General features: G+C 38.9%; 1 protein-coding gene across 6 annotated transcripts in view; it reads right to left on the minus strand.

Annotated features, from left to right (window-relative positions):
* The window catches only part of ASPH (aspartate beta-hydroxylase), a 197,024-nt gene that overhangs the window by 141,018 nt on the left and 45,166 nt on the right, over positions 1-10,840 (minus strand). For all 6 annotated transcript variants that reach the window (XM_081816043.1, XM_081816041.1, XM_081816047.1 and 3 more), the window contains one exon: positions 1,324-1,416. In XM_081816043.1, coding sequence (XP_081672169.1) covers positions 1,324-1,416 — 93 coding nt within the window. The remainder of the gene's footprint in view (positions 1-1,323; positions 1,417-10,840) is intronic.

The raw sequence follows: 10,840 nt of genomic DNA on the forward strand, positions 1-10,840 counted from the left end.
GGGCCAGGGACTGGAGGGCAGATAGAAAGTACTGTAGGGACCAAGAGGGGGTTTACTTTATTGTTTTGTAATGAGAGGTATGTACCTGGGTTTGTAGGATAGATAGAGAAGAAAAAGAAGCCAAAAACCTAGATAAGAGAAAGGTGGAAAAGGCAACATTTAAACTAAACCAAACACTGCCAAGAAGTTGAAAAGGATAGGAGTTGAAAATAAACTAACAGATTTAGAAGGACAAGTTATCAGTTAAATGTAGAGCAGTATTAACAAAAATTTAAAAAGGAGAGCTGAAACGAATGGCACAACATTCAGAGTAGGTATTAGCTTTGAAAAACAGTATTTTTTAAATTATAAATTTATTTAGTGCAAAGTAATATGTGAGATGCTAAATCCAAATACACATTTAATTACAAAACGTTAAAGTAGCTCTTTTGCTCGAGTTATGGTACTCTAAAGGATTGGGAAGGAGACAGTAAATTCCAGGATTATGTTTTGAACAAATAAAAAAAATCAGAGCAGCATACTGATCTTAAAAGGGAGAAAAGAAAATCAAATATTATTCATAGAGTGACAAAATCAGCCCAGAGTACTTCAGTTGCTGGTAAATATGTAGTGTCATACCAAACCCTTCCAATAGGTGGCAAAATGAAACCAAATTTTGGAGAACGATTAGGTAAAGGGAAACCGTGCAGCAATTAAATAGTACTTTGCAATAAATATCACAGCACAAACAGGAAACGATAGTAACAGATTCGAATTTCATTTGCCAATTTATTCACAGATTTTAGGAGTTTTCCTTCTGTGGGTCACAGGCCCTTGGGTGACTATGGAGATCTCTGAATTCATCTATGAATTCATGTGGATGTACAAGAGGCCTCCCACAGCATCAAGTGGGGGTCTGGAAAGTCTCTGATGGAGAAAGGAGACCCTCCTCTTAAAGAGACTGGGAGTCCAGTAGGCCTCCCCTGTTAGATCTTGGAATCGACCATGACAGCACTAGGGTACCCTACGTGTCGAACTGTGCTTTCACTATAAGAAGTTCTGGAACTGGAATCCAGATACCTGCCATTTAGTTCATGATGTTCCTAACTGTGCCACCTCCTCTGTGCCTTTGATTCTTGATCCCCAAAATTAAAATTATCCTGTGTAAATTTTTACTAGAAAACATTAAGTTTACTCCAAAATCCCAGAAGAGAAGGAGAAAAAAATACTTCATCTTCTGTAAACATCATGACACAAATTATGGGTAAAACATGATTCTGGAAATTGCAAACTAGAGAGCTGGCAGGACGAGGCACATCCAGTCAGAAGTCGAAGAGAGCTTACCTGAATCCTCGGGGACCTGCTCCTCCAGCCACGGGTATGGCTCAGCTTCTTCCGGTGGGACTGTTGGCTTTGAAGCAGATCTTTCTTTAAGGCCTGCATTTTTATTCACAAAGTTAACTCGAGTTTTTTCCTTTTCCTTTTTTTTTTCTTTGACATATTAAACCAGGAAAAACAATATTCTCGAACACTTCGTCAACAGTGCAAGTAATTCAGTTTCTCAGACTTCATACTCCATGAGAATGTAGAGATGCTTAAAAACTCAAGTAGGCAAACAGACTGCTCTGTAACTTCACATGGGCCTTGACCATCTCTTTACCTAAGTTAACCTTTCACTTAAAAACAATAAAACAAAAATCCTTGCTTAAGCCTTCACGAATCTCTAAAATAGAGTCATGTCTGCACTTGACAAAAGAAGTCCAATATGAATTCAAGCTCCTCGTGTTCAGAAGTGATTAATTGCTGCTTGAGCTCTGAATCCAGCAGTAAGACAACTAAGATACACTTGAATTTGTTATTTGTTTGCATGCCATATTTTGATTTGTATATAATTACCTGTTCTTGAAAACTATAGTTAAAAATGAGAATAAATCATACATAACTATTTACAATCTTCTCAAGGTACCACTTACAATCATACTGTTCTATAAAGAGCTAAAAGACATGAAAACAAAGATATGTGTGTGTGTGTTTTTTTTAACGTCTTAAGGAAAATAAAACATCAGGGTAAATGAACATGAAGGCTGATTTTAAAGTCAACACCAGTCTAAAATCTATTAGACTAAATGATTTCTTTGATATTCTATATGAAGAACATTAAAATACATCCTCAACTAAATACAACTCTTTAGAAAGTTAAATCAGGTCCCAGAGTCTGTCATTCCATTCACCAGCTCCTGGCTCTTCGTTACCCACAGCGAGAATCTTGTACCAACAACTGTTACTAGAGGAAGTGTGTCATGCATGTCAATGGCCTACAGTGGAAAGGTCACTACAGAATTGAGAGGCATTTTTCTTCTCCTGAGCACTTCAGACCACTCTTAATGTACATATGCTATTGTAATCTGCAAAACTCTCCATGTCTTTTACTTCTTTTTGAGTCCTTGTATTTTTCCTGACTCTTCCTTTCATTTTTCTCTCATTGCCAAAAACACACTCTCACCTTCTTCTCTCCAATTCTAAAGATAGTGAGACAGAGATACACAGGATTCTACCTCATCACTTATATTTGCTTCAGTTACTTATCTTCCACACTATACTATCAAAACAAACACCAATGGATACAGCTGTGTTCTACTCCTAACTGTATAGTGACTTCTAACTATAATGTAGATTTCAAAGGGAATACACAAATAACCACGGATCCTCAATGTAGTTCAATTTCAGGGGGTGATGGGTAGAGGCGAAGGCCTTATTAATAAAACCCATTACATTTCAAATTCCGAATTCAGGACTGAAAACTCCCATGCTCTTTCCCATTTAAATGTCTCTCAATTGTTAATGGAACAGGTATGAAACAGGTATGAAACTATTCATTACTACGTTCTGCTGAATGAATAGGGTAAACCTTCCTAACTGTGTCATTTATCTTTGTACTCTCAGCACCTCAGGAAATGCCTGGCATATAACAGGTGCCCAGTAAGCACCTGCTCAAGGGCTGAACATCCCCAATGGTGCGGCTACTCTGTTAGTTTCAATGGCTGCAGAGATCCTCTGTGGGACGAGGGCTCCTTGGCCGCACTAGAGAGGCTAAAGGCTATAAAGGTGGGAAAGGGGACTCAGATCAGTTTCCTACTATTACCAAAGAGATTCCTATCTGTGCCCCGGCATCCACCACTACAGAGCCATGGGACTCATTTGCCTGGAGCAGTCCCAGGTTCTGTCCGTTGTGCTGCAATCATTATTTCTTCCTCAGAAATATCTCAGTTTGGATGAAAACCCACAGGGTCATTCTTCACTAATCCTCGATGCAGCAGGTTTTCAAATTGTGCTCCGTGGGTTCAATAAGCAGTGAAATATTTCCCCAACAAACAATAAAGATTTAAACTGCCTACAAATCCCATTCTTATTAAATTTCAGGAAGTTTCATTTGAAAACAATTTTCGATGTGAGAACTGTTTCAAAGCTGCTAGCATACCAATATTTAGACATATGGTTCTCATAGTCAGCTTTCTCTATATCAACTGGAGTTGTCTCTAAAATTGAAATTGTAGAACCACAGGAGAAAGCAAAAGCATATAACGAGAGAAAATATTGAGTAGTTTTCTTTTCTGCCCAAAGTGGCAGTTGAATTGTAAATTTATTGATACTTGGTCACAGCTACTTTCCAGAGGTGAAATCAGCATAAAAGTAAACCATAATGTAAACTTCAAAAAAGCTGAGGATCACATTAACACATCTCCTTCCCTAGACCCCTATAAACTTCCTAAAATTAAAAAAAAAAAAAAACACATTCTAGACTAATTCTTATTAGTTTGATAAGCCATATGGAAGAATTAGCCCTATAAGCTTTCATTCTGGTGTTTCGAGAAATTATGTTGCCATCCAAGTCTATTTTGATCCGTGAATAAGTGTTCCTCAGGAAGTAGTGGTAAATCCAGGTCTCATATAAAATTTTAAGGCAAAAGTAAAAACTAAACAAAATAAAAATACATATAAGGTCAAGCAGTAATCAAAGGAAAGGTTTTCAAATTGGATTTATGAGATACAAATGGCAAGGATGTAGCCCTGAAATAAATATTCAAAATTACATTATGAAATGAATGTCATCACTTTTGATGTTCCTAGGGTTGCATACAACAAAACACCAACTCACACTAGCTCAAGTGAAAAAGAAACTTATTGTCTAATCTCACAAGGAGTGCAGAGACAGGTGGGCTTGCTCTCAGCACTAGCTTCACCCTCACACTGGCCATCGGGGATCCCCTAGCTGCAAGCTCCTCTTTTGGACTAGAGGATGTCCAGAAGCAAAGAACCACCTCCTGCTTTGCTTCTCTTAGGACTTGAGGAAATCTTAGCTGGAAGCAGAAGCTTCCAGCAGTCTTCTCTTTCAGCTTTAACAGTCAAAACCAGAACCCATTTCCATTTCTAAGCTGGCAAAGGGAACAGGATAACCATAATGCCTGAAAGTAATTATCTAGGGTTGAATGAAAGTTGCAAGTCAACCACAACAGCTCCTGCATGATTTGAAAAATCAATTAATTGCCTTAAAGCATACCTTGTTTTTAGTTCTTCGGGCGCATCAGAAAAATTAGGAAATTAAAAAAAAATGTCTGTATTTAATAAATATATGATTTTTCTTACAATTTTAATTAAAAACGGAAGAAGTTATAAAGTAAGTGATGTGAGCACTTTAAGTCAACCATTCATAGCAAACTTGAGTATCTGACAGTTACCTTAATCCAGTATTAGCTTACTTCTTTCACTGCTACCCTACTATACCTGAGAGCAATGGGAAATAAATGCATTTTCTTCCTATCTGTATGTAGCAGTTTAAAACTTAACTAAATTGCATATGGTATTCATTCACTCAGCAACTATTTAGCACCTACTAATGCAAGGCACTGTTTTACAGAAAATGAACACTGAAAAGCCCTACTTCTCATAGGGAGGACAGAATTTTTAAAAATAAGAAACCTGAAATATTTAAAGTATATTGAATGGGGAAGATATGGGACAGGGAGTGCCAGGCCATGAGGGAAAGAGGAGAGGCTATCTACGGTGAATTGACGAGGAAAGGTCTCATTGATAAAATGTAAACAGATTCCTGAAGGAAACCAGGGATGTGGCCCTGTGACTTGGGCTGGGGAAGAATGTTCCAGGGAGGCTCTGGACCAGCAAGTACAAATTCCTCAGCTGATCTGGGGTGAGGGGGAGAACAAAGTGCTGGGAGTGAGGAAGAGCCACGTGGCCAATGCAGCTAGAGAAAAGGAGCAAGGGCATGAGAATCAGAAAGGTCCTGGGGTCACCTGATCATGGAGCTATTCATTCTGACTGAAAATAAAGGATTCATTTTTCCTAAGAGTTCTATACAAACCAGTTCCTTGACAAAATCTGGGAACATAAGAACGGCAAATAGGACTTCATAGACTAAGCCCATAAAAGCTAAGACATTTTTAAAAACTGGTTTATCAATCTTTGGCTTACTGACTCAGTACTGTAGAGATTGAAAATTTTGATCTTTTTTTTTTTAAAGATTTTATTTATTTATTTATTTGACAGAGAGAGACATAGCGAGAGAGGGAACACAAGCAGGGGGAGTGGTAGAGGGAGAAGCAGGCTTCCTGCCGAGCAGGGAGCCCCATGCGGGGCTTGATCCCAGGACTGTGGGATCATGACCTGAGCCGAAGGCAGACGCTTAACGACTGAGCCACCCATCTACCTAGCTTACTCCAGCTGCTGTGATTCAAAGGGGAAGAGCTCAGGACTGCTCCTGCTTCCAAATGCAAGTAGTCTAACAGTATAAATCAATATACCCCAAGAATAACCCTAATAGCTACATGATCTTGAGAAATATTCTGGAAAATCAATAAACCAGAAAGACGCACATACTGATTGACCATGCTAATCGTCGTTGTGGCTCCTTGCTTGTATAATCAGCCAATACAGATCTTAGCAGGTATCCCAACTGCAGCCCTGTCAAAATTCTGCCAGAAACTAAAAGAGCTGCCCCATGATACACAATAAGAGCCATTCCAGATTCAAAGCGTCTTCACACGACCCAAGATCAACAGACAGACTGCAGGAAGAGGATGACCTAAATCTCAAAAGAATAAAACTGCCAAAAGGGTTCCTAAGAGCTTGGGTTTCAGGACCCCTGAAGGGTCTCCACCAAGACTGGAACGCGGTGGGCTCACTTGAACATCTGCAACACAAGACGGTGTACAGGAGCTCAGGTTCATGAACCAAGAGGGCTGCCACTGAATTCCATCTGAATCCCATCTTGAGTGCATTACCACTGATTCAGCTTGGCTTTCCACAAGTATGGAACGGGGATAAAACTCTCGCCTTAGAAGGGTTTCAAGAATTAAATGAGAGAATTTAAACCCAGCAAATATACACCCATGTTTTCCCCACAAATTAATTTTTCCCTTCGTTTCTTCTAAAAGAGCCGAATTTACCACCTTCCCTGCACACATACAACATGAACACAGCGATCGGCAACGTCCAAGGTGGTTAAAGCATCCTGCAATTACTGCAGAAACTCGGTCTTTCTTAAAAAAAAAAAAAAATTCTTTTTTTTCTTTTTAATATTACTCAATAGCATATACATATCTGAAATATTTTTTACACGATCTGTGCTTTATGTGTTCATCATTCAATAAACACATATTGAATGCCTATTACTCTCAGCTTTCGTGATAGGTGCTGGACATAAATCACAGTCCGGTAGGAAAGCAAAATCCAGCAGTGAAGCAAAGTGATGAGCGTGATAATCGGGAGACACACAGTCCCCCAGCCTGGGAGGATCGGAGAGAACATCAGTGGAGACGTGATGAGTCAGCTGGCTCCTCAGCAGCGGTGGAACACAGCCCACCAAGTGGGCAGCTGGCTCCGGTTCATTATTTTCTTCCTCAACCCCTTGTTTATTTCCTAACATTTCACTAGAGACTGCAGTCACCTTGTCACTTGTATCCCCGTGCCTAGCACAGCCTGGTATGCTGCAGGCACTCAGAATATTTGTTGAATGGATCCATACATGCAAAATAGAGACGACAAAGCACATGGGTATTTACCAAAAGTAACAAAAGCCTTACGTATACGTCTTCCTAAGCTTTAAGTATATGTCTTCCTCTCATCTCCTAGGATGCAAGAGAAGTAATGTTTGAGGCAAGGAAGAAATAAATGACGGAACTCTAGGATACACAGATGCTAATGTAGAGTGATAAATACACATAAAGTGAAATCAAATGAGGTGTGAAATGAGAACAAAGAGGAGGAAAATAGAGAACTTCCTGCTTTGTAGGGCTTACAAGATGGAAGCTTTTGTGAAAATTGGTTTCTATATAAAAATGATATCCAAACCGGTAATAAACATCTAAGCATGTGGTTTTGTCTTCAGGCAAACAGAGGAGGAAGGACAGGAGGCTGAAGACTGTTACTGGGGATCTTTTCAGATTACTCCCAAACAAGATTTCCATGAGAATAACACTTAGAGATCTGCGACATACAACCCACCCTTCCGTTTCCTAAGAATGAAAACTTTCTCTTTAGCTAGAACAGGGGGGAAATGAACAATGTGCCAGCTCTTTATGCAGGTCCAATACCAGCTAGATCCCACAGCCACATGAAGGAAAGGTATTATCTTCAATTTACAAATGAGGAAAACCGGCATTTCCAAGATGCAATTAATAGTGAAATAATCCAAGTTATCAATCTGGAGAATTGTTACCAATGGAGAATTATTCCAGGAGATGGAATAGTGGAGAACAGAGGAGAAAGGAACCAAAGCCAGGAGCTGTGGCCCAAGTCGCCAGACCCATTTCATAGAAAATGATACTACAGTTAAAACATTTAAAATCTAAAAAATCACTCTTGTGTACTACTTTTATCTGGTTTTTTTCCCAATGGAAGTATGTATAGGGAGTTCTTATTATCCAAATAATCATTATTAAAACCTTTGAAGGTACAGAGTTGTATGACTAAGCAGGTCATAACAGTATAAAATACTTTCTATGAACCAATTACTTATAGAATGAATCCTCCTGGGTTCTCAAGCATTCATGCTGATGAATTTATGTCAATTTATCTATCAGTCTCTCCCTTATCGTGAAATGTTGATAAGACCGTTTATACACAATGCAAATCACCCACAAAATAAAACCAAAAATCTTGTAAGAAAAAGTAGTAATAAGATTTCAAAAAGTTGATTAGTAATGATGTTAGCAATAACTAAAATTCACACACAAAGCCCTTAACGAATGAAACAGACATTGCGCATCACAACAAATGAAGAAAGAGATGATATAGTTCTTCAAAAAAAGTAATCTAAATATTAAAGGATAGAAAAGATTCTTGGAAAAATTGATAGGCTCCCAAATATTTTTGTAAAACTGACTATCTTTATCTTTACAGTGACCGTGCCACTCACGTGAAATACTATCCTACAAAACTTAAAGAAAATTAGGCCAGTAATGTCATTTTTCAAAACCTGATGTATCATCTCACAGTGTAATTGAAAGAACAATTTTGTTTGTGATATGACAAACCTACTTTCTTAGTATTTCGCTTTCACTTTTCAGGACTTCTTCTGACTCCCAACTACTTTGTATTAGGAAATTTTTGTCCCTGTTTTTAGATGACTTTTTAAAAAGGGTAATAACCTTTCTGGTTTTAATTATCCTTAGATAACAATATGAAGCAGCAGGAAATAGAAATAACTACGCTCCGAATCAAAAGGTGAGTACAAGTCAGAATACAAGCACAGTTTTAAATCCATTAATCATAAGCAAAGTTTCTCCCACACAAAGTTTTTAGTTGAATAGTAAGTGCCAATGCAATTAGATGAAGTGTGACCTCAGCTTCAATAAATTCAGCTGAAGCCTTTATTTACTGAAGAAAATGGAAGGAAAGAAAAAAGGAGGAAAAAAAATAAATCCATTCCCAGTTCATAAGAACTCTTGAAATATATTTAAATGCTTTTAGTAGAGATGTTTCAATTTAATTCTTGAGCTGATATTCAAAGGAAAACTATGACAGAAGTAAAATATTTCCAAGCGCTTTACCAAATGGCAATAGATAATGTGAATATGCTTATGCTGATGAGGTTATCCTAAGATTTTTTTCCCCTCTTTTTCTTAGAATTTAGCATTTATATACTTTATCCCACATCACTCTGTCTCTTAAAAACCAATGGAGAAATTATTAGAATGCCCTCGGTAAATGCAAATATAATTATCAGCCCTTCTCCAAGAAAGAAAAAAAAATAACACTTAAAATTTGGTACATGAATTAAAAAATCAATCCATTTATCTTAGTGGCAAGATCTACCGTCAGAATATATTTTTAAGATGTTGTAACTTCTATGTGTGTGGTGAGTAAATGTTTTGCTTCTTGTTCTGGTCAGTGCTCAGCTGGAGCCTCCCTCTTCTCCTCCCAGAAACCCTCCTCCCTGCAGGAAAAATTTCATATGGTTTAGCGGGACCCATTCCAGCCCCCGCCCAAAGCGCCGTGCACAGAAGCCAGGCCGGGAAGACTAATCCATCCCCACTACAGGACTGGTCACAAATGGTCACCAGGCCTACCCAGTTCCGTTGCAATTCTCCCAGAGCCGTTCCAGAAAACTGGCTCTTTGCACTAGGATTGCTCAGATAGAAAGATCCGTCTGGGGCTTGTTGAGCACCATCTTCTTCATCAAGTGGTAGCAACTCCATATAGAATAAAAAGTCAAGGAAAAGCATCAGCAGAGCCAAGACTTGAGATGAGAAGTAGGAAGAAACCCAGCTCCGATGACAGGTCTGGGCTTGGGATCTATCCACCCGAAGCTGGTGCCCCTGTGTCTGCCAACCAAATGAGCCATAACATTCCCGGTGTGGTTTACAATGTCCCGGTGATCTATACAACAAAACCCTGACTAATCGACACAGGAAACCCCAAGTGAACACACGTTACAATTTCTTTGGGCCATAGTTTTTGAACAAGAAAATAATAGGATTGGATTAGCTAGATTGGCTATTATTCTCCAGGATTTCCCGCTGGCTATAAAATTCTGTCAGTTGGCACTTTTGTCAACTAAATGTCCTGCTTGATTTTAAGCAGGACAGGTGACAGCACATAAGAAAATGGTGCACAATACTTTTAGAGACACTGGCGCTTAATGCTTATTCATTTCTGACTTGAAATACTTTCAATTAGGCCAAATTCTCTGCTTTTAAGCTCTTAGCAGAAAAAGTTGAAGAATTATTATTTTTGGGGCTCCTGGGTGGCTCAGTTCGTTAAGCGACTGCCTTCGGCTCAGGTCATGGTCCTGGAGTCCCGGGATCGAGTCCCGCATCGGGCTCCCTGCTCAGCGGGGAGTCTGCTTCTCCCTCTGACCCTCCTCCCTCTCCTGCTCTCTGTCTCTCATTCTCTCTCTCTCAAATAAATAAAATCTTTAAAAAAAAAAATTATTATTTTTTAAGATTTATTTATTTATTTGAGAGAGAGCACTGTGGGGAGGGACAGAGAGAAAGGGAGAAAGAAGCCCAAGCAGACACTGCTGAGTGTGGAGCCTGACATGGGGCTCAATCTCACGTCTCTGGTATCACGACCTGAGCCGAAACCAAGAGTTGGGACACCCAACTGACTGTGCCACCCAGGCACCCCTGAAGAATTATTTTAAAAAAGTAAAAGCTTTGTAGCAGCACTTTTGATTCTGTTACAACAAATCAGGCTGCTCTTCTCCAATTCATAACTGAATCTCACCAGTAGTTGCAATTAGAGATTTAAGACTTCATGCACAGGACGGCACAAACCATTTGTAGAAATGTATTCTTACTGAAATTTCATTTTATTAAATGTTTTCTGATTAAGTTCTGATCTC

The sequence above is a fragment of the Leptonychotes weddellii genome, chromosome 4 (assembly GCF_054177405.1).
Source record: "Leptonychotes weddellii isolate Sample4059 chromosome 4, ASM5417740v2, whole genome shotgun sequence".
Lineage (NCBI taxonomy): Eukaryota > Metazoa > Chordata > Mammalia > Carnivora > Phocidae > Leptonychotes > Leptonychotes weddellii.